Source organism: Sarcophilus harrisii, chromosome 4 (assembly GCF_902635505.1).
Source record: "Sarcophilus harrisii chromosome 4, mSarHar1.11, whole genome shotgun sequence".
NCBI classification, from domain to species: domain Eukaryota; kingdom Metazoa; phylum Chordata; class Mammalia; order Dasyuromorphia; family Dasyuridae; genus Sarcophilus; species Sarcophilus harrisii.
In genome coordinates, this window is record NC_045429.1 from 286,436,377 (window position 1) to 286,460,045 (window position 23,669).

At 35.5% G+C, this 23,669-nt stretch overlaps 2 protein-coding genes across 3 annotated transcripts in view; one reads left to right on the forward strand and one right to left on the reverse strand.

Annotated features, from left to right (window-relative positions):
• The window catches only part of LOC100931331 (putative uncharacterized protein ZNRD1-AS1), a 71,375-nt gene that overhangs the window by 26,218 nt on the left and 21,488 nt on the right, over nucleotides 1-23,669 (forward strand). The gene's annotated exons all lie outside the window — the stretch shown is intronic.
• MOG (myelin oligodendrocyte glycoprotein) lies at nucleotides 404-21,983 on the reverse strand. 2 transcript variants are annotated; one of them, XM_012548852.3, is made up of 8 exons: nucleotides 21,685-21,983; nucleotides 20,243-20,590; nucleotides 9,021-9,134; nucleotides 8,081-8,101; nucleotides 7,423-7,443; nucleotides 5,465-5,581; nucleotides 5,104-5,124; nucleotides 404-3,030 (listed from the first exon to the last, which is right to left on the reverse strand). In XM_012548852.3, the coding sequence occupies exons 1-8, from the start codon at nucleotides 21,767-21,769 to the stop codon at nucleotides 3,017-3,019; spliced, it is 741 nt and encodes a 246-aa protein (XP_012404306.2). In that variant the 5' UTR covers nucleotides 21,770-21,983; the 3' UTR covers nucleotides 404-3,016. The 2 variants fall into 2 exon arrangements, with proteins under 2 accessions (XP_012404306.2, XP_031821105.1); XM_031965245.1 differs by lacking the exons at nucleotides 5,104-5,124; nucleotides 5,465-5,581 and having other exon boundaries at nucleotides 21,685-21,966.

The window sequence follows — 23,669 nt, forward strand, 5'->3', positions numbered from 1 at the left end:
CAAAGAGTTAAGCATTATTATGCTTAACAATGGGCTAACTTTCAAAGGAGTTTGAAAAAGGGAATCTTAGCAAAGAGGCAGAAGCAAGAAGAAATTACAGGGCTAATTCCAGAGGAACCTAGCAAAAAGGCAAAATCAAGGAGAAAATTTTGTAGGAAAGAGTGTTGTGCCATAGTTCTCGTTTATTGTCCTGACTGTTTCCCTAAATTAATTCTGCCTCAATCCCCTTAGTTGCAAACCCCGACTCTGGCTCATTAAGACTGGTATAACTCAGAGTAATAAATTGTCTGTGTAAACTCAAGATAAGACTATCTCAGGTATCTGACATCTTTACTTCTGTTTTTTCAGACATCCTATCTCTAGCCAGACACTTTCTTACTTCCCAGTTAGTAAGAACAAGATAGAACAAGAACAAGTGGCAGTTTATTCAGGAGGAATGAAGAAGTCCCTCTAGACTTTGTTCCTCTAAAAGCAGGAGGAGCTCTTAACCTTTTCTGTTCCATGGACTCTATGGGCAATCTGGTGAAACCTATGGATCCCTTCTTAGCATAATGTTTTTAAATGCATAAAATAAAACATAGAGGATTACAATGAAAATCAATTACATAGAAATACTTTTATTAAAATATTAATATTTTTAGTTCATGGACTCCAAGTTAAGTGTCCTTGTTCAACAGGACTGTCATGTGTTAGACATAGAGGAGCCTGTTTTCTTTTAGTGAGATGACTGAATTTCCCAACAGCAAGTTCTTTATGATCTCAAGATATAAGACATTCATATTTTCTCTTCATCAAGCATAGTACAAAACTAGGTTCCCTTAACAACTCAAGTCAATCATTAAGTGGAACCTGCCTTTGGAGCAGAGAGTTCAGGGAGAAACTTGACTACCTAACAGAAAATAACTTTGACTCCCATGTTAAACCCCATCTTTGGAAAAAGGAGATGTAGCAGAACTAAAGGGTCAGAGGCTTGAAGAACAGAGCAAGAAGGAAGGAGACACAGAGGCATCAAAGATGAATGAGATTGCAGGGAGGAGGCAAAGGGTTGGAGCACTTGCTAAGAAATAAACTATAAGAACCTATCAGAAAGTGTGCATTAATCCTGGGCTGAAATTACACGGTTCTCAGTAGTCAAGACTGGCAGTACTAGCCATTTGTAGCTCAGGGAAATGAGACCAGCTGAAACAAATCAGGTTACTTCTTTCACATTCTGTAAAACTGTTTATCCAAGCTTCAGTGAGTATGCAAACTGGTTTATTTTTTATTTTCAATTTAGATTTCATTTGCTAGGAAATCTTGATGGCCAGCAGAAAAATCAACCCATGTATGCTTTATCTAAGATTTTGAAATAGTTGATAAGATAAATAGCATTCCTTATTCTAGGGACATGGAAAGTTTGGTTTGGACTGAGTGTGGACTTAGGAGCTAATTTTGGACAGCAATATTGGCCCATTAGAAGACCAGATCTTCTTGCATCCTTTGAATTTGAGATTCATATACCTTTATTTTATAAACTGACAAGGACAGCAGTCAGCAAAGGGATATATGAATTCTGAATTTATTTATCAGTCTTATAGCAGGTCAATATTGTTCTGCCACTTTGTTCTAAATTAGTTCCTATGCTCCCAATGTAAGCCAAACTTGACATCCCCCTAAAATAAGAAATGTTCTCTCTTATGCTATATTTGTATAAAGCTTTAAATACACTGTTTAGCATTTCTGCCGGCCAACAGAGTTGGTAAATCAAATCTAAATTAAAAATAACAGATAAGAGATGAATAAACTGGTACTTTATGCTAGTGTGGAAAAGTGGCCTTGGTAGGATGTAGAAGGTCATTAGATCAGCCATCATTCTTTGACTGGTATGCATCACCCTAAGCTGTGGATCCCTGGCACTGCAGCTTTCCCTCTTGCAACTGAAGTAAAGGCTCATGGCTTTTCTCTAAGCAACTGGCCTTGTCCTGCCTCAGTACGGTGTTTCCAATCCATGATTACATTTCCCTCTGGCTTCTAAGTTTCTTGCTTTCTCAGTTCTTATGTGCAGCTCACAAATTCTTTTTTGGGGGGGAAATCAAGGTCCATCCAGCAGTCAGGCTTCTTTTCCAAGTCTTTCAAATCCAAAGGTAGTTTTTTTTAAAGGAAGAACACCATGGCAATAAAGACCTAGGATTCATGGCACTAAGTGCCAACAGATATTGTGGGATATCTCCTTTTAAAGGATTGATAGAACATTTGCTTTGAATAGATTGGGTGAAGGCCAGGGATTGTGGCTTTCAAAGCTCTGTGATTCAATATTATTGGTTAGTCATTGTTTGTGTCATTCAAAACATAGGTGTTTGATGACATTCAAACAAAGCATTAGACATACATTTCTTAAATCTTAAAAAAAATTACACATTCCTGTTGAGGAAGGGGGAAAATTTTGAAAACTGAAAAGCTGTCAACATGGTAGCTTAGAAGTATAAGATGAAAGATGTCCAATTTGATTTTGTAAGACAAAGAAAAAGTCAATATATATATTAAGGAATGAATGGAATGATTGGAAATCTGGGGATATTTCTTAAAAGTGAGTTTGCAACTATGCTGAGGATATAAAGAATGGATAGCATACCCAAAATGGCAGTCAGGTTGGAGAAGAGGGTTGAGAAGAGGACAGGGAAGGAAGAATCATAAGTGAAGGAAAGGCAAAGAAAATAAGGGGAGTGATAGAAATGGAAAGAAAAAGGAAACTGCAGAAAGAAACTAGAGAAGGATAGAGCAAAAAAAAGGAGTTAGGAGTAAAACAGAGAACAGAAAGAAGAAAGAATCTTTCTTGTTTTGGACCTGAGATCCAGAAAGGACTCCACAAATGTCAATGTGAATGTCTTCTGTCTTCAGTAAGTGGATATGGAATCTTGAGGAAGAAGAGTGCTAGAGGGAGCATCTCTCTTATAGAGCAGCCAGTGACCTGCCCTCCAAGTGAAGAATCAAGCTGGTCATCCTCTTCACTAGTGCTTCAGGGGGAGGCCAATATCACTCAAAAGGGGTATTCTAAAAGAAGAAGAAAACCTCTTTTGGACATAATGAATTAGATGCTCCATGGACATATCAAACTCCATAAAATCTCAATAACTTTCCTCTCAAATACTCCCCTATTCCTAACTTCCCTATCATTGTAGAGTACCACCATCATATTCCCAGTTATTCAGGCTCATAAACTGGCTAAATTCTCAATTCCTCCCTTGCACTCAACACCTCATATTAAATTTGTTGTTCCATCTTGTCATTACTACCTTTATGACACCTCTTGTAGAGGTGTCTTTTTCTCTTATGTAGCTACCATCCTAATGAAGTCTTGTAATGTCTGGGTTGCCACAAATCTTCTACTTGGTGGTCCTACCCCAGTCTTTCCCCACTGAGGTATATCCTTTCTTGAGATGCCAAAGTGAACTTCTTAAAGTACAAGTCCCACCATGTCATTTCCTTGTTACCTCCCTCATTTATTCAAGCTCCAATGGCTTCTTATCTCAAGGATCAAATATAAAGTTCTTTGGCTCCTTCCTATCTTCCTATACTTATTTCACAATATTTCCTTCCATATACCCCATGATATAATAACATTGGCCTTGTTGCCCCCTCAAACATGACAGTCCATCTTCTATCTCATTATCTTTTCACTAGCTGTTCTCCATATCTAGAATTCTTTTCCCTCTTCACCCCTCTCTTGACTTCTCTGGGTTCTTTCAAGACTCAACTCAAATATCACTTTCTCTCTACATCCTTGAGGGCAGAAAGACCATGTATTTGTCTTTCTTTAACTCCCTAGTGCTTAACACTACTCACATATAGTAATAAATACTATAATAAATAGTAATAAAAAATAAAATAAATGCTGTAATAAAATTATATAAATATAAACAGATAAGTAGATAAATAATATAATGCATTTTTGAAAGTTTAATGAATGCTTTTTGAACGATTTACTCTTTTTCAGTGGCATTGATTACAGAACCCAGAGAGGACTTTGCATATTGTGTCCATCTATCTATAGGAGGATTGCTTTAATCTAGAGTAGGATCTCTTTTCTAATGTGCTGATTGTTTTTAGGATTCCCTGCCTTCTTGTCCTTTTGGGTCCCTTCTTCTTTCTTGAGAATGTCAGGAAAAATAGGGCAGTTGTAAGAATTTGATAATTTGTGAATTGAGTAGAAATGAAAAATTAGAATTTTAGATCTAGGAGAGACCTTCACTAGTAATAAACTTAGTTCATTGAGATTATGTAATTTGTCCAAGGACACACACAGCTAGTTATGCATAGAATGGTAAAGGAAGCAACCAATTGCTTTTCTAAGGGTCTTATCTCTAATGAGAAATATGCTTACTACCTTTGTGACATTGGGTAAGTCACTTGTGTGAGCTTCTGTTTTCTCATGAATAAAATGAGGGAGTCTGTGCTAGTTCTAAATCTATAATCCTAAATTGAATGAAATTTGATAGTATTACAAAAAGAGACCTAAGCAATAGATTCTTAAAATAGAGTAATTAAGGGAAAGGAAGTCTGGGTCTTCTCCTCCCCTAGAAATGTCTCCTTATTCTTTTTTTTTTTTCTGGTTATGGGAGAAGTTATCTAAAGGGAAGGAAAGGAGAATAGACATATTTTCACCATAATTTAACATAAAATTAGAAAGACTGTTAGGTTAAGCACTGGATATAAAATTATGAAGATTATCTGAGTACTTTGTTAGATAGTCACTAGTTTTATAACCCTGGCCAAGTTAATTTCTCTCAGTCTCAGTTTCCTCATCTAGAAAATGGGAGTAATAATAGCACCTACCTCACAAGATTATTGTGATGATCAAATGATACAATATATAAAGATCTTTGTAAATCTTAAAGCATCATGTAAATATTAGCTATTATTAAGTAAAAAAAAAAAACCCTGCTGTATTGTATTGTACTGCACTGAAAAGATTATACTAGAAAAATCCCTGTTGTAGATATTAGGATTTCTCTGGGAACTAGAACTCCAAGCTTCAGGAGAATGAATTGGAGGAGAGATGTGGATGGGAACATGTAAAATCAAAACTCATGGAGACACATGGATGGGAAGGAACACGGAACTTACTTAGCTCTTCAAGGAATTGTCCTAAAACAGAAAGAGAAACAAATAGGTCACTGTCAAATGTCTTGTTCAGGTAATTCTTAGCTTGGGCTGATTTTTCCAAAAACCTCCCTGACTTCTGTCTTTTTGAAATAGTCAGAGATCAAGCTTTGCTATCTTTCCACTCAAGAATCTAGAAATGTTTGCCCTTTTATTTTTTGATAAGTATCTCCCAGGACCCTTAGGGAATCACATGTATGTATTGTGTGCATTTCTGGAAATCCAATATTCTTTAATCTTGGCCCCAAGTCCCAGCTTTCCTCTGCACCTCATTTTAAAGAGATTCTACTTTTGATTGCCACTGTTTCCCACTTTGACAGTCTACCTGCTAATCTTCGATGCAGCCAGTTGTAACAGATGATCATGGCAATGAGGGGTCCCAGAACTGGCACTATCACAAAAAGTGTTATCTTCCAGCAAGGCACTCTCAGGAAATGGGGATCTAAATACAGAATCACAGGATAAGAATGACAATCTCAGTGAGGGAAGAGACCTTGGAAACTATCCTGTGACTCTGTAACTCCACCTTAATGCTTCCCCCCCAAAAAAAGTGGTTATTCAAATTTTGTGTGAAGGGATTCAACTGAGATAGAATTAGAACTTTCTTCAGTGACTTATTCCACATTGGGATAGCTCTTATTTCCAAGCATGATTATAATAACCATATCAAATGTAAATCATTCCCAATCTCTGCCAATTTATCAAAATCCTACCTAGCCTTCAAGGTTTAGCTCAGGTACCACTTCAATTCTTTTTTCATCTACTCAGCCCACAGTTATGCTTCTGTCTTTTGAACTCAGAAGGGATTTTAGCAACAATTAGTACAGATAAGAGTTTTCAAACTCTCTGCTTATGAACAGCATTGAGACCTACAAAAATCCCCAAATCAGATTCAAATGTAATTCAGTAGTGGTGGTGGTGATATTTTTTAGTCACATCTGACTCTCATGAACCCATTTGTGGTTTTCTTGACAAAGATATGGAAGTGGTTTTGTTCTTTACTTCTCCAGCTCATTTTATGGGTGAGGAAACGGAATCATATAGGATCAAGTGACTTTCCCAGGGTTACACAGCTAGTAAGTGTCTGAGGCCAGATTTGAACTTAGAAAGATGAGTCCGCCTGACTTTAGACCCAGAACTATTATTTACTGTACCACCTACCTGTCTCAGCAACAAATTCCCTTACATGAATAGCATTGAGACCTGCAAAACTCATCAGATAATTGAGTAATGTTTAACAAAATAAAAATACAATATAACATTGATTATGTTAATTTGTGGTTCTCTAATTTAGTTCTATTTGACTTTGACACCACTAGTTTAGATCCCTCTTTGGCACATATTAGGAGCTTAATAATTGTTATTGAGTGACTGTGTGATTTGGGAGATGATAAAATTGAAATCCAGTGAGATAGAAAAATTTGTCCCAAGACCATGGCCAATAAATTTCAGAACAGGATAGGATAAGGACTCAGGTCTCCTGATTCTAAGACCAGTAATAAGCAAGTCACAGGATGACTTTATTCTTAACCTTATGGAGTCTTCTTCAGGGTGGATCCTTTGCTTCAGCTTGTACATAGCACTTTTGTTCACTTAATGTTTCCTCTTCTATTGTTTCTTTGTTGATCAAAATCCTATACTTGATATGATTAAGATTTTTCTTCTCCAAAAAGTCTACTTTGACTAAGTCCATTCCATTTTGATCCCTTATCCTTGCTCCATGTCTTTACTGTGTAATAGGTAGCCAGTTTGTTTTGATTTACAGAATTTTAGACTACATTGTTGGTGTGGAATAATCATATGTATGTTCCTTCTTTACATCCCATCTTCCCAATAATCATATGTATGTTACTTCTTTATATCCCATCTGCCCCCTTCCCAATGACCAATGCAGTGCTATATATTCAAAATGACATATATATATATATATACACACAGGAAATAATGACCAACCAAGTTCTAATGACCTCACTTTTGAAGAATAAAATATATATTTTCTCTAGCTTACTGACTCTTATATTGATCTCTTTCATGATGTACATATGGGTATATATATATATATATATATATATATATATAATCTATTGAATAAGGAAATAACTGTGTTCTTATGTCCATTTCCTACCATCAAGCCCTTTACATTTAAGGTCTGCCAGGGATTCTATCTCCCTGGTGCCTGAAACAGGAAAGATGAAGTGCAGCTGGTGAAAAAACAATTTTAACTGAAGACATTGGTAGGGAGAAAGAGAGAGAGAGAAGAGAAAGAGAGAGAGATGAACTTACCAAAAGTTCGGTGAAGATTCTCTAAAACACAAAGGAGAATAAAAGTTATTAGTTTAGGTTTGATAAACACCAGGTCCAGCCTACTATTCTCTCTTTTTAGGGAATCTGTTATCTACTTTCTTTCAATTGTTCCTGGAATTATTCAATTTTGAGAGAGAGGAAGTAATTTGAAAATAATTAGAGTCCAGGAAAAAAATGTTTTCTCTAAAGGGAGTAGACTGGATGAGAAGGACCTCTGGTAAGACCATAGAGAGTTTTTTAAAAATAATTTTCTAAACTGAAAGAACTTAGAATAGGAAAAAATTAATAACAATGCAATCTAATTCTTTCATTTTACAAATGGGGAAATTGAGGTTCAGAGAAACAAAGCAGTTTTCCAGAGTTGAAAAGCTGCAATAAGAACTTAGGTCTTTTTATTCTAAATTCTTTCTACTACTCCAAAATGTGTTGGTGAACTCAGGGCTATGGAGGAGGGTTGGAGAGACTATGAATCATCTCAGCATCTACCAGGGCATCTACATCAGCATTAATCGAATTCTGTCCTCACTTTCCTAACCCCTTCCCCACTAGAATTGAAAAAAGGTAGTTTCTGAGACTGTTGGTAGATTTCCAATTTCACCCTTGGTACTACAATAAAATAGGGATACACAGAACTTACCAATCTCTGCTTGGAGTTTACCTAAAATACAGAGATAGAAATATATGTTGATTCCTGTGTTATGAAACTGAGCCCAAGATCATTTCTTCTTCCCATATAACATTTGTATTGATTGATATGTGACCCTGTACATCTTCAGTTGTTTTTATTTCTTGTCTTAATGAATATAACATGAGTTACTAGTTGAGGTTATAAACTACCCAAAGGCTTCTACCATAGAAGTAGACCACAACTTGAAATGTGACTTCAGGAGCATACAACATACTGCTTCACTTTTTCATCTTTTTGGCTAAGGCCTAAAAATCCATACTTTTGTGCTGGAGCCAGCTCAAACGGGAGAAAGCCAATTCTGAAATTTTCAGTGTGAGCATTTACAACTCTGAAATTGACAAAAGCTATAAATTAGGACTTGACTTAATATTTTATTGAATATTTAGACTTCAATGGTTGAGAAAATGTCAGTAATATAGATTTAAAAGCAGATACAGCACAAATTTTTGAAGAGCTCATAGATATTTGCCAGTCTTACATATTCACTCCTGCCTTTGAACTTCAATATGATTTCATTAAAAAGAATTTTAAGTAGGACACAGTGGGAGATTCCAAAATTAATAAAGTATATTATGAGGTAGTATATGAGGGTAGTAGATTGGGGGTCAGATGGAAAGAAAAGCCCTAGTCAGCTGGGGAAAAGACTTCAGAACTGAAAACTGGGATTGTGACAAAGCAAACTTGGTTTATTTCATAATTTTGCCAACATCAAGAACCATATCTTTTCCTTTTATTTCACGGTATTAGAGTTTTGTATATAGGGGATACACACGAAATAATGATCAACCAAGTTCTAATGACCCCATTTTTGAAGAACAAATACATATTTTTTCCCAGCTTACTGATCCTTATATCAATCTCCTTCATGATCTATCATGTACTATAATACCTCTCAGTCTGTGCTGCATGTAGAGAAAACCAAGGCCAATAGTGATTTGCAGGATAAGAATAGGCAGGACAGCAATTAGAACCAGCATTCCAGGATTAATCCAATAAAAAGGATCTGAAATAGGGAACAGTACTGAAGGTTAGTTTCCTGTCGATCTAAAGTTCTAAAACTGCTACTATAGCCACAAGAAATCCTAAAAGATCATTTCACTTATCTTCCTACCTTTTGAAAGGAAATGTTTAAATCTAGAGAGACCTTTAGAAATCATCTACTCCAACTATTTACACATGCAGAAACTGAATGAAGTTACTGGTCCAAGTTCATATAGTTTATAAATGCAAGAGATCTAAATTCAGGCAGTCAATTAGCATTTATTAAGCAACTATTATGTACTGGGAACTATGCTAATTGCTCAGGGATACAAAGAAAGGAAAAAACTCAACAACATATAGTTCTTGCCCTCTGGGAGCTCACAATCCAATTAGAGTTGCAAAGAAAGGCTTCCTGTAGATGATGGGAATTTATCTGGGATGTAAAAGAATGCAGGGAGAAAATCTAGGGAATGTTTTTCATGCCGAGGAAAACTAAGGAAACCATGGAACATGTAGATATATCATTTTACATGTCATTGTTTCACCCACTCAATTCTTTAGAATTAGATTACTTTCCAATAAATTTTTGTTCTATTATCCATGGTCCTTTTTATTACATGTAATTTTTATTGCATCATTATCTGAAAAAGATATATTTATTATTTCTATCTTTCTGCATTTGATGGTGAGGTTTTTATATCCTAATGCATAGTCAATTTTTGTATAGGTGCCATGTACTACTGAGAAGAAAGTATATTCTATCCCTATTCAGTTTTCTCCAAAGGTCTATCATATCTAACTTTTCAAAAATTCTATTCACCACTTTAATTTTTTTTTGTTTATTTTGTGGTTAGATTTATCTAGTTCTGATAGAAAGAGATTGAGATCACCCACTAGTATAGTTTTGCTATCTATTTCTTCTTTCACTTAAACTTCTCGAGGAATTTGGATGCTATGCCATGTGGTACATATATGTTTAGTACTGATATTACTTCATTATCTATGGAACATTTAGCAAGGTGTAGTTTCCATCTTTATATCTTTTAATTGGATCTATTTTTGCTTTTGCTTGATTTGAGATCAGGATTGCTATGCCTGCTTTTTTTTTTTTTCTTCTGCTGAAGCATTATAGATTCTGTATGTATCTCTCTGCTTCAAATGTGTTTCTTGTAAACAACAAATTGTAGGGTTCGGGCTTTTAATCCAGTCTGTTATCTGCTTCCATTTTATGGGAGAGTTCATACCATTTACATTCACAGTTAAAATTACTATTTCCTGCAATCCTATTTTTCTCAAGTTATAGTTTTCTTTCTCCTTTCCCTCCTCAGCAATGTTTTGCTTCTGACCATCACCTCCCTTAATCTGCCCTCCCTTTTGTTTCAGCTCTTCCCACCTTTCTTATGCCTTTCCCCCCTCTTACTTTTGTCCTCCCTTCTAGTAGCCTCCCCCTTTTCTTTCCCCTTTCCCTTTTACTCCCTTGTAGGGTGAGACAAATTTCTATACCAAACTAAGTATGTATGATATCCCCTCTTTGAGCCAAATCTAGTGAGATTAAGATTCAAACAATGCTCATCCCCCTCCCTTCTTTCCCTTAATTGTAATAGGTCTTTTGTACCTCTTCATGTGATTTAATTTACTTCATTTACCTTTCTTTTCCTTTTTCCCTAGTATAATCCCTTTTCTACCCCTAGTTTCTTTTTTATATCATCACATTAAAGTCAACTTATACTTATGGCATGTCATCTTATTGATGAACATAAATGAAAAGAACATATTTGATCAAAGGAACATTTATAAAGTGCTTATGCAATGTCTAACGCATAATATAGATGCTTGTTCAATTAATTCCCTACCATGAAGATACCTGCAGATTTTGTACCACTTTCTGTTGCATGGGATGAAGAGCTAAAGAAAGTCTCCTCTTTCTTTTTGTAGCTGACATTTAGATAGCACTTGAAGGTTTGCAAAGTATTTTATATACCTTATCTATTACATTAAGTTTTCCAAATCAAATAAGCATATACTTTGCTCAACAATTTTAATGTAAATTTTATTAATAATTAATAATTTTATTAGAGAATCAGAAGGTGATTTTCATAGGGAATACTTAAATGTAATTAAAAAAAATCTAAGTATTTTATTAGACTGTAATTTTAATGAGACAACATTATGATAAAATATGATTTGAGGCTGCAGAAACATAGCTTCTAGGAATAAGGAAGTGATAGTTCCACTGTACTCTGCCCTAATCAAACCATATCTGGAACACCATATAGAGTTTTTGATGTCATGTTTGAGGAAAGGTACTGATACTCTGGAGTACCCAGAGGAAAGTAATCAGAATAATGTGGATCTTGAGTTCATGTCATATGAATATTGGCTGAAGGAATTAGAGATATGAAGTCTAAAGAAGAGATCACTCATCTCAGGACTTGAAAGATGTGTTCAGGTATTTGAAGGATAATCATGTTGAAGAGGGATTAGGTTTATTTTGTTTGGTTCCAGATAACAGAACCAGGAGCAATGGATAAAAGTTGCAAAGAGGCAAATTTAGACTTTATATTAGGAAAAACTTCCTAATAATCAGAGCAATCCAGAAGGGAAGGGGAGATAGTGGGCTCCTTTTTGAGGTCAAGCAGAGACTGTGTAACCACTTCTCAGGTAATTTAGTGGAATTTCTTACTTTTTTGGAGGTGTGGGTTGGTTAGATTAACACTGAGATCTCTTCCAACTCTGGATTTTTATGACTCCTGGTGAAATATGTTACTATTACAATATGTGATCCATTTTCTGGTACACTGTCATTAAGATTCATGTGAATTCACATGCCATTCATGTGAAGTTTAGAGATAGAAGAGAAGGAAATGAATGAATGAAAGAAATGAGGGAAATGAAGAAAAAAAGTTATGTTAACTATTAAAAAGATGTTATTGCTGCTCTTATAGAAAAACATTTCGATGTTTAAAGGAAATAGGAAAATTTTTGTGTCAGTAAAAACTTGGGAGGCATATATATATATATATATAAAGAAACAGCTTTCAGATGGGATTCAGGTTATTTTGGACAGAAAATAAATTGTGGCATAAATATAAAAACTCAAATTACTATATGAATTATGTGGAATATGTTGCTTGTGAACAGTTTGATGATGCTTTAAAGAGGCAGAAAAAGCATTAGTATTAAAAATGAATAGAAATGAGTATAAAAAAAATGCAGGTTCAAGGACACAATTGCATTGGGTATATTGGACCATACTGAAGACTTACATCTGCATGGGAATACAGTGTCTCTACTTAATCTTAATAATGTCTCATTGCAGTTTGCATTCAATGGTTTAATTATTATAAAAGGTAAAATTTTTTAAAAATGAGAAATCTTAAAAAACTGCATGGTCAGAGCTCTGGCAGTTAGAATCGGTCAGCTGACAGACTTCAACAGATTCTTGATTGGTGAGAAAGAGAATTGATTACCTCAAGGTAAGAGCTTCAGAATAGTTGTTGATAAGATGAAGCTTCTCCTAAGTGCTTATTGAATTCTGCTGCCATCTATGGCTGAGAAAAAATTGAAGCAAAAACCCAGAGCAACTATTTTTACCCAGATTTATTTACCTTGATTTAAAATGGTCAACTGGAATTCTATGTGCTAAGAGTTTTGTTCTCTTCAGAAGATATAACATCTGGGTGAATGAACATAGAGGTATCCAGTCTGATGAGCTTAGTACTCTGGCATAAAGGCAATTGCTACTCACATTGAGGTTAACACTTTCTGAAATGTCCTTGTAAGTGCAGTTGTAAATTGTAAGAACTTATAAATAAAACATTCCAGTATAGTAGAAGATTTATTTAGTTGGAGAGTGGTAAGGACCAGCAGACAAGCAGTTAACAAAAATAATTTTTTGTTGTTCAAATGATCCTGAAAAGCCTAATTACATTAAGGTTTGAATTTCAGAATGAGTTACTCAATCACAAAGACTTTCCTCTATCATTTGCTTCTATGACAGATTCCTGTGTGTGCACCTACTTTTCCCTATACATACTGAACACATTGACGGGAGAACAGGATCAAGTTTTACATACAGATTGTAATATAGTTTATCATTTATGTGCTTAATTTTATATATAATGACAAGTTGTATTTATATAATGCTTTAAGGTCTGAAAAATACATATATTAACTTATGTTATGTAAAATAGCATAATTATTTCTTTTACCTTTTTTCTGAAAAAATGGTTATGTTTGAGATTTAAAAGTGTATTATTATGAATGACTAGTTGTATAAATAGAAAAATCATATCAGTGGGGGGGGGTTCACAATTGAGAGTTATGGATAGATGCTTGAACTTGGAGTCAGGAAGTCCTGAGTTCAAATCCAGTCTCACTTACTAGCTCACAGTACTCACTTACTACTCACTTACAGCTTACTAGACTTTGGGGAGTTACTTTACCTCTGTTTAATAATAATACTAGTAATAACAACTAGTGCATACAAAACACTTACTACGTTCCAGGTTTTGTGTTAAGAGTTTTTTAAAATTATCATCTCATTTGATTTTCACAACAACTCTGGGAGATAGGCTCTATTATTATCCCTGTTTTACAGATGAGGAAACTGAGGCAAGCAGATTTATAAAATAAGGATAATGATAAAATCAAATTAAAAGAGAAATTGACTAATATTGTAAATAATAACCCAAATAGGAAAAAGACTAACTTAATGAAAAATGACATATAGTTGGATGGCTAGTCCACTAAATGCATATATCTATATGTATACACATGCACACATCTATATATATATGTGTGTAAGTATATATGTATATATCTTTCAGGAACAACACACGGATAGAATTGAAGAAAGAATTAAATGAGAAAAAGAAACCTCACTGGATTGCACTTGTATGATTGTATACTTCCAAACTAATGCCTGATCCAAAAACTCATCTTTTCAATTTAAATGCTCTTCTAGTGATAATATATGTGAAAAAATACTGGAACATCACAATTTGCAAAGAATAAGAACTATAAGTGACTCAAGGGCCAATGGTAAGATATTGCAAGTAGCAGGTAGTGGTTAGCTATTTGTGACTAATTACCCTTCCCCCAAAAAGTAGTATAAGAGATATCACCAGGGAAATGTGTTATCAGAAAAGGAGGTGCACTGGTGAAGTGAAAACAGTAGAAGAAAACAGTTGTATATACTGTATTCCTTTGGTTCTTGTAAAATGTTAAAAAAAAAATCTAGAAGAACTCAATCCAATGTGTTGGGTGGGTCCCTTTGGAGGGTTTAAAAATGTAAGAGGGAATTCACAGAGAACAGGACTGAATGAGAAGGCATGACTAAGATTATTGCACTGAGGGAGGAAATACCTGTATCATGACATAATAGGTTTTCTTAAAATTATTCTCTCTACAGCTTAAGTTTCTTTTATTCTGTTTCCAAGAAGAGAATACAGCTCTTATAATGAGGTTATCATTGACAAGTGGCTGGGATTACAGATCATTCACTTCCTCTTTCTTTGACCTAACATACTCAAAAGTAAAATGAATTTAATGTTTCTTGTAAGCTCCTTATATATTTGTTTAAAAAGTCAAAAAAAGATGAAGACTATGAAGATTTGGCTCTGCCTATTACTTCCTCTATTATCAAGGGCAAGTCATTGAACCTCATTGGTCCTCAGTTTCCTCAACTATAAAATTAGGAGGTTGGAATAAAAGCTCTCCACAGGGGCAGCTGGATGACACAGTAGACAGACCCCTAAAGTCAGAAGGACTTGAGTTCAAATTTGACCTCCAACACTTAATATTAAATCACTTAACCTCAATTACCTTGTAGAGAAAAGAAAAAAAAAATCTCTAGGGTCTCTTCTAGAACTAAATCTTAGTAAAGCATTTATTATTAATTATTGGCTCTTTTACTTTATGCAGTTTTTTGTTAACATCCAGAACAATCTCTATTCTTAATTTAGCATGCAGTCTATATATCCCAGTGGGGGAGCCTTTTAAAACCAAAATAATGAGCAACCTTCCTGTAGGCAGAGAGCACAGAGGAGAGGAATTGAGCAAGTAGCTGGAAAAGCTTCATGGTATGGTATCTTTTCAAATTCACCTGTATAGAACACATTTCTATATAAGACTTTTTATTTTGTTTCTATTTCCATATCTCCAAAGGATCACACAGAAATAGTGCTTTGTTGGCTTGGGTACAGTGAATCTTTACCACAAACTATCATTTCCACTGCTTTTATTAAGAGCCTTCTCCATGCCTATAGAAGCAATGCTGCTTCTGGTCACTATATAAGTCACACTTTTTATGTAAAAGAACATACTTATGCAATGCTTTGCACCATATGTGGGGAGAGAAGAGTAGGAGGTAGTTGTTGCTATTGAAGTTCTCACTACTCTTTTTCCCTGTTTTAGAACACCATCTACTTTTTAATTTCTCTCTCTTCTCTCCAAATCATAATCACCCAGCAGCTGACTTTCACAATAGTTCTCTTGAGATAGGTGGGTGCAATCACAGTCATTTTACAAATGAGAAAACCAAGGCTGAGAGAGGTTAAAAGACTTGTGCAGTTTGACAAGGTAATAAGTATCTGAGATTGGATTTTTAACTCTTATGTATTCCTGACTCCAAATCCATCTTGCTATCCTTGTAGCTAAGTACTCTGAAACAAAATACAGGACACCAAATGATCCAGGGGGCATTTGTCACTCAGGTTGTGGAAATGACAAACCACAGAATACTATTGGACTCTGGAAAAAGCCTGCATTGCAGTTAGCCTTAAATACCTTTCAAACCTACCCTCCCAAGTACTGCCACTTGAATTGGGAATTCTGATCCTTCTAATTCAAGATGGAGATGATAACAAGGAAGACCGCAAAAGGAGTTTCCAAGGTTGTTAGCTAAATTCATCCCTGAAAAAGAAAAAGAAAAAAAAAAAAAAGCAGCAGAGAGGGATAAATCTGGAAATAAAAAAAAACTAAAAGGAAGCAAAAAGCTAATTAAAGTGACTAACCAAGAAAAAAAAAATGATTTGCCTGCTAAAAATGGAGAAAAGTAAAAAATAAAAGGAATCCAGGCCCTGGATCAATAAAAGAGGGGAAAAAGAAAAGTAAATTTGAATGAAATCTTATGCCGTTTTTTTCTGTGGTTTTTAAATTTAGTACAGGTAAATCTGACCATGTCATTCCCATTACTCAATAAACTAGGATGAAATATATTCTCTTTTTTTTTTTGGCTTTCAAAGTCTTTCAAAATCTATCTATGCCCAAGTTTGCAGCGAAGGAATTTTACTAAACTCAAAGGCTATGGTAAAAAGCTTTTATTGTTAAGGAAAACACCAAGATAGATTCTCTTGGTGGGCATATCATTCTCAAGAGAGAAGTGATTTGCCAAGAGACATTTTCTGAAGATCCATTTTATACATGAGTCTAAGAATTAATATCCTGTCAGATTTCCTCCAAGCACTTATGCAGGTCCATTTAGGTTTGTATATCAAAATAGACATTTTCTGAAGACTCATTTTATGCATGAGTCTAAGAGAATCCTGTCTCCAGAGGATGCAAGACCATTTGGGTTTGTATATACATTTTGTTGATGATTTTACATAACTTTACAGGGCTGTCTCAGGTCAAGCAGAATTTTATTCTCATCAAAACCAGCCCCTGATGTTGGAACTTCTCAGAATTATGTGTTCACTACAACTTGTTATGTTAGTGGTAGTTCAGAGCTCTTTTCTAAGAAAAATAATTGATATTTAAATATTGCTTTAAAGTTTTCAAAGCACTTTTTGTACATCATTACAAACATTTACTACTATATGTGCCAGGAAGTATGCTAAGGAATGGGGAAGGCAAAAGAAAGGCAAAACTCAGTCTTTACCCCCAAGAAGCTCATAGTCTAATGGGGGAACACAATATACAAGCAACTATGTATAAACAAGATATATGCAAGATAAATTGGAGATGATTAAAAGAGAAATGGCATTAGAATTAAGAGGGAGGAGCAGCTAAGGTGGTACAGTGGATATGAAGAGGAAGGGAAACTATTCCCTTTATTGAAGCTGTGTTCCCTTTAAGATTATCACTCTGAAGCTGAGTTCCCTTTTAGATTATCACTAAACTGTGTTGTGTCCCCTTTCTGATTTTAGAGATCAGGATCTCCCAGGCTCTAAGGAGTCTAGAGAAGGCCTATCTTCCTAGGATAAGAAAAGCAATACTATTCAAGGGCAAACCAATTCTCATAGATCTTTTTGAAATTCTAAATTCTCATTCAATTGAGAAATCCTGGTCTGATCGGCTCAGGCTGTCCCAGCCCCACAACAAGATGCCCATACAGCAGGCTTCTTTCAGCTCAGCTTGTTGCAGAAGCCCAAATAATTTGCTAGGACCCTGCCCGCTGATCAGTGTAAAATTTCATTTCCCAATAGGACTCTGCCACTATAGAAGTCAGTCTCTTAGCAAACTGGTTTCTATCCAACAATAAACTTTCATTTTGCAATTAATAATTCGGGAATAAGTGAATTTTTTCACTTTAAACCTGCAGCCGATTAAAAGGGGATTTTTAAAAACAACTCTCTTTTTGCCACTAATCTTACCACCATTGGGAATTGAGGGGATTCAAACCTCATCAGATACAGCACCAGCCCTGAATTCAGGAGAACCTGACCTCAAATCTGATCTTAGATACTTAACACTTCCTAGCTGTGTGACCCTGGGCAAATTACTTAACCCCAAATAAAAAAAAATTAAGAAGAATTGGGAAAATTTTTCTATATATGGAAGGATTTTAGCTGAAACTTGAAGGAAGCCAAGAGGCTGAGTCAAATTATGGAATATAGTCTTTGAGGAAAAGCAGAAGAAGGTATCCAAATACTCTATGGGGGGAGTGGGCAGTAAGATGTAAAAAACTGGAAAGGTAAGTGAGGGGGCCCCGGTCAGGTTATGAAAAAGCTTTAAAATCCAATCAAAAGACTTTATATTTAATCTTGGAGATGAAAGAGAACCACTGAAGTTTATTGAATAGGAAGGAGAGGGCTGACATGTTGAAACCTGCATTTTAGGAAGATCAGTTTGAAAGATGAGTGGAGAATAGACTAGGGTGGGGAGAAAGACTAGCCAAAAGGCTATTGCAATAGTCTAAATATGAGGTGATGAGAGTGAGCCAGGGTGGTAGAAGTAACAGAGGAGAGAAGGCAATATATGCAAGTTATTAGGAAGGGAAAAATGGACAAAACTTGGCAACTGATTGTATTTGGGAAAAGGCGGCATATAAAGAGTCAAGACTGACACCTACATTGTAAGCCTGGTTGCCTGGAAGGATAGTGGTGCCTTTGAAAGTAACTAAGAAGTTGGGAAGAGGAGAGAGCTTGAGGGATAAAATTATAAAATGAGTTTAATTTTGAAGATGTTGAGTTTAAGAAATCTGCAAACCTTTTGAGGCAGTCAGATGCAAGACAGGAAGAATGATTAGGGCTTGATAAGTAGATCTGAGAATCATTAGCATAGAGTTGAATTGAATTCTTGAGAGCTAAAGAGATTACCAAAAGAAATTGTATTGAGAAGAAAAAGAAAAAGACCCAGAACAGAGCCTTGTAGGACACCTGGATTAGCTAGCATGAGTCAGGGGTCCTCAAACTTTTTAAATAGGGGGCCAGTTCACTGTCCCTCAGACTGTTGGAGGGCTGGACTATAGTAAAAACAAAAACTTTGTTTTGTGGGCCTTTAAATAAAGAAACTTCATAGCCCTGGATGAGGGGGATAAATGTCCTCAGCTGCTGCATCTGGAGTGTGGGCTGTAGTTTGAGGACCCTTGACTTAGATGAAGAACTAAAGGAGATTTAGGAGAGTACTCAGACAGGCAGGAGGAGAACAGGACAGAGAACACTGTCCCAAAAACCTGGACAGAAGAGAATATAAAGGAGATCTCATTTGAGTTTCACAAAAACTTTGTGAGAAGAAACGGATTCAGAAAATTAATCTGTCCACTTAAAGTTTATAAGAGTTTGGTTCTGAACTTTAGTTTTCCTCAATCTGAATTTGGGCTTTATCTACTATTTCAAACTGTCTTTACCTTGTAACATTTTACAATTTAGGAAAATCTAAATCAGAGACTAAGAGTTGGAAGAGAATCATATTGTTCAAACCTCACATTTTACAATGATGAAATTGGGGTAGAATTTTAATCACTTGTCTAAGATCATACAAGTAATAAACAGCAGAACTGTGATTCAAACTCTGGTTCTCTTACTCCACATCAATCCCTATTTAAGCTAAATTATCCTGATCCCAAATCTTTATGCCAGATAATTTCTGCTGACATTTGCAAAAGTCTGGAAATCATTATCTTGTGTGGAGAGAATTTGATTTTACTTAATATAAAGTTAGTGGCACTTTCTTTGTAGAAGACCTAACAGCTTTTCTATATCCAAAATACTAGTACTTGCTATCCTTTTCTAAAGGGTCATTGCCTCTTAGTTTAATTTTGAATAACAGTTTAAAAAAGGAATACATTTACATGGATTTTAGGTTTTTCATAATAGGAAATTAAAAAATGGGAACCAAAGAAATAAAATCTTGGCTAAAAATAAAAATAAAATAAATGGTGCAGGGAATGGGAAGGAGAAAGATATAGGTATGACTCCTTCCTTACCTCCTACTAGATTCAGAATATTTCTTTTCATCTGTTAATTCCCTCTAGAGAAAGTATATGTTAAATTTATTTTTGTCTATAATTCCTGCAGATTAATAACATAATTTCTAGTAATGTTCTCAATAACCTGCAACTCCACTAAAATAACTTGATATTATATGGCATTTGTTGTGACAAAATTTGACTAGCATATGGATTGAAGTCTTGTGAAGTCTATCATTATTCATTCACAAATTAGAACAAAAACACATTTCAAAAAAGATAGAAAATGGTTGCTTGAATGATTTGTGGCTTTGTTCAGCCTATATTGATATAAAAAATTGTAAACTAATTATGTAAAGCAATTATTTGCTGTTTTGTATTTTTATGCCCTTACTACTCATTTTCTCCATTGATTCATTTATTAGAAGATGAATGAAATTTCAAAATAAAATATTAGTTACCAAAAATATAGCATTTAATTTCAAATAATGCCTGACCTTCCACCTTCAGCTCCATTGCTGCCTCCTCTTGGTATGAATGATCTCGGAAGAAACAGGTATATCCTCCCTCATCAGAGAATCTCACATGCTGGATCTTCAGGACCATCTTCCCTTCTCCTATGCCTTCCTTCAACAGTACTGTTCTCCCCCGATATTCAGGGGCTTGCTCTCCATCTTGATCCTTCCCATTTCTGTAGAGATGAACCACTCTAGAAAAGGGAGGGCGATACCAGCCCACCTCCATTCCTGTTGCATTCTTACCAGGTGAAAGTCGGCATGGTAATTCAATCTCATCCCCTACCAAGGCCTGGATTGGATGAGCTGGTCCTATCACTGAGAATTGTCCTGTTCAGTGGATCAAGAAGATGAAATTAAGGGAAAATAAGCGAAATTTCAGCATGAAGGCATACGTAGCTGCTGCAATTGGGGAAGAAGGAGGTGCTAAATTGTCAGACAGAGTTTAAGATCTAGAAAGGGATCTTAAGCTTCTACTTTTTTTCCCCCCTCTCTGTCTCTCTTTTTCTCTATCAATTTCCAAGGATTAAGATACCTTGTGATTTTTTGAGTTTAAATAATTGCTTTTGCTGTTTCAGAAACTAGAGTGCTTTTTTGGTTACCTCTTTCAATTCAAACTCCTTAGCCCAAAAATGAAAAGGGTTCCCCCCCCCCATTAGGGTTAAGTGACTTGCCCACGCTTACACAGTTAAGAAGTGTTAAATGTTTGAGATGAGATTTGAATTTAAGTCCTCCTGACTTCAAGGCTGGTACTCTATTCACTGTCCCAACTACCTGCCCCTGAAGAGTCTTTTTAGCTGCTCCTTCCCATCAAACAGCTCTCATTTTTTCTCCAGTTCAGTCTCTCTACTCTAGCTTATCCAATCTACTCCTTTTTCATGCTCCATTTCAACCTTCAAGACTTTGCTCACATAATCCTGCCCACTTTAGATGCCTTCCTTTACTAACTTATGATTCCCTTCTTTCAAATACACTCCTACAGCAAAACATCCTACTTTATTCCCATTCTGGTCTCTACTCTGCATTTTCATAAGCACTTATAGATTCAGATTCACTATGTTATTAGATATTTTGAATATGTGTTACTTTATCATTGATTACTTTACAAATTCTCTTACAGGTTTATAATATTTGTCCTCAGTTAAATGATAAGCTTCCTAAAGGTAAAAACTATGTGTATTGGACTGGGAGATTACTAAGGGAGGTGATCCTCTTTCTTTAGATTTGAGAATCAGAGACCACACTGTGTCTTCTTTTTTTTTTTTTCTTTTTCTTTTTTTTTAATCTCTTTACTATGTCTAATAAAGGGCCTTGCTTTAAAAAAGAAAGCAACTAGTGGAATGGAATGTTAGCTTTCAAACATGATGTAGAAATGGATCTCTAGAGTTCTCCTTGGTGAGAAAAAAGGAACAGAAATTTCTTACCTGAGTAGCTGGAAGGAAGTTGGAGAAGGAGGAGGAAGAAGGAAATGAGGTAGGCTGGCAAAGAGGATCCTGGCAAATTCCACATCTCCACTGATACCGGAAACAGGGAACTAAATTATAGGAAACTAAAAAAGTACAGAGTCTCAGACACATGTCCCTTCTGCCTACTGAAAAACTCTGAAGGGATGCTTTTAGAAAGAGTGTCAACTCCAATTGCCCCCACCCCTCCCTTCCTACACTGCAGCTGTGCCAATGGGATTGGCCCACATAACCCCTAGAGCCAACACAAAAGAGCTACAGAAAGGAGGGAAGATGGAGTGCTTTCTCCTCCTTCCTATCGAAGGAATGGAACAGACACTGCCTGGTACTGGGTCTTCTGACTGTTGTCAGAGGCTTGGACATCTCATCTGCCAGATGAAATTTCTCTTCTTCTTTGCCTTCTTCCCTGTGGCCTGCTCAGGATGCTGTGAAAGTTATAAGTAATTAGCTGGAAATCCCTATTGGACTGGACAAAGGTTTTCTGAAGCCTACAGAAGCTAAAACAAGTCATCATGCTCATATCTCAGTAAATTACATCATCTAAAATCTAAGTTTCTCTTTCTGTTTTGTTAGGTGAAGTAGATAGGGAGGAGAGGGAAGAAAGTATATTCTGAGAGACATTGGTGTGTTTGCTGGAGCCAGCTTGTACTGACTTAGGGAGGTGATTGCTTAATTTTCAGTGTAGGTATTTATATCTCAGAAATTAGAAGGCACAGACTGTGCTAAAAATCAGAATTTGATTTATTGGGTTTTTTAAAAAAACTGTTTAGACTTAAAAATGATAGAGAAAATGTCAATAATATAGATTAAACTTTAAAGTATGTTGTATATTTATATCTGAGAGCTGATTGTTAAACACTTTTCTGTATGTCCCTGCTAGGAGATCTTTTAATATATACACTTTTTGAAATTATCCATTGGCAATGAGAGTGGGGAGAAGGGCAGGGAAGGGCAGAAGATTTCCCAACAAAAAATGCAGAAAACGTTGGGACTTCTGTTTGTTTTTCATTATTTTGGAGATCCTAGGAAGCATATTGCTTATTCTCTGCTTTCTTCTTCTTCTTTTTTTTTAATTCTCTTTCCCTTGTTCTTTCACATGCTGTGGTTATAGAGGGTCAATTCTACATCTACATTGTGTGATTTGAAGGGCTTGTTGTTCCACAAACTCTTGTATTTAGGACTACTACGTCAGAAATTCTATTATATTAGGGTTTTATATTTAAGAGTTTCTTGCTGTCATTCTTTTTTAAGATTCAAAGATTGTCTAGAAGTGTCCCCACATTAAGCTAAATCAGACTAAGGTAGTAGTAACTTTTCATATCGACTCCCTTCCTGACTTGAGGTAATTTGAAAGACAAGGTAACTTGAAAGACCAGACATTTTGAGATTGTCTGGAGGGAAATACAGTTTGTGCAATTAAATGGAGGAGATTCTGAAAGTTCCTGTTGGGAGGAGGCGTAGCAGGAGTGTACTGGGAGGGTGGTGAGGGATTGCAGAAATAAATCTTGCCTCTTTTGTGTTTTTGCCTAGCTCTTTCTCTGGTGCCTTTTTTCTAAAACTCCAGCTAATTTTAATGAATGTGAGACTAGATCACAGACAATCAGGATAGATTTTTTCAAATCTCTATCATTTCATCTCCCATCATTTCTTATCTTAGTAACAACAGTTCACAGTTTCTATAGAATTAAATGTATTCTCCTCACACCCTCCCCCTGAGTTAGATAATATCAATAATGTTATCCCTAGTTTGCATATAAAGACACTGAATCTCATTGCATTGAATGAAACACAGATGTCAGAGCTCTTCCTACTATACCATATTGCTTCTCAAGAATCTACAATAGCTTCCTTTTGTCCATTAGGTTCCAGGCAAACTCCTCAGCCAATGATATTTTCTTCCATTTCCATGATACTTAATGATATGCAAAGTTCTTTATTCACAATAA

Coding starts and splice junctions, on each gene's coding strand:
- MOG (XM_012548852.3), bottom strand. CDS start 21,769: ATGTGGAATTTGCCAGGATCCTCTTTGCCAGCCTACCTCATTTCCTTC. Junction 8,102..9,020: donor CATGCAGCACAGACTGAGAG/GTATTATAGTAC, acceptor TCTGTATTTTAG/GTAAACTCCAAGCAGAGATT. Junction 5,582..7,422: donor GAATCTTCACCGAACTTTTG/GTAAGTTCATCT, acceptor TTCTGTATTTAG/ATCCCCATTTCCTGAGAGTG.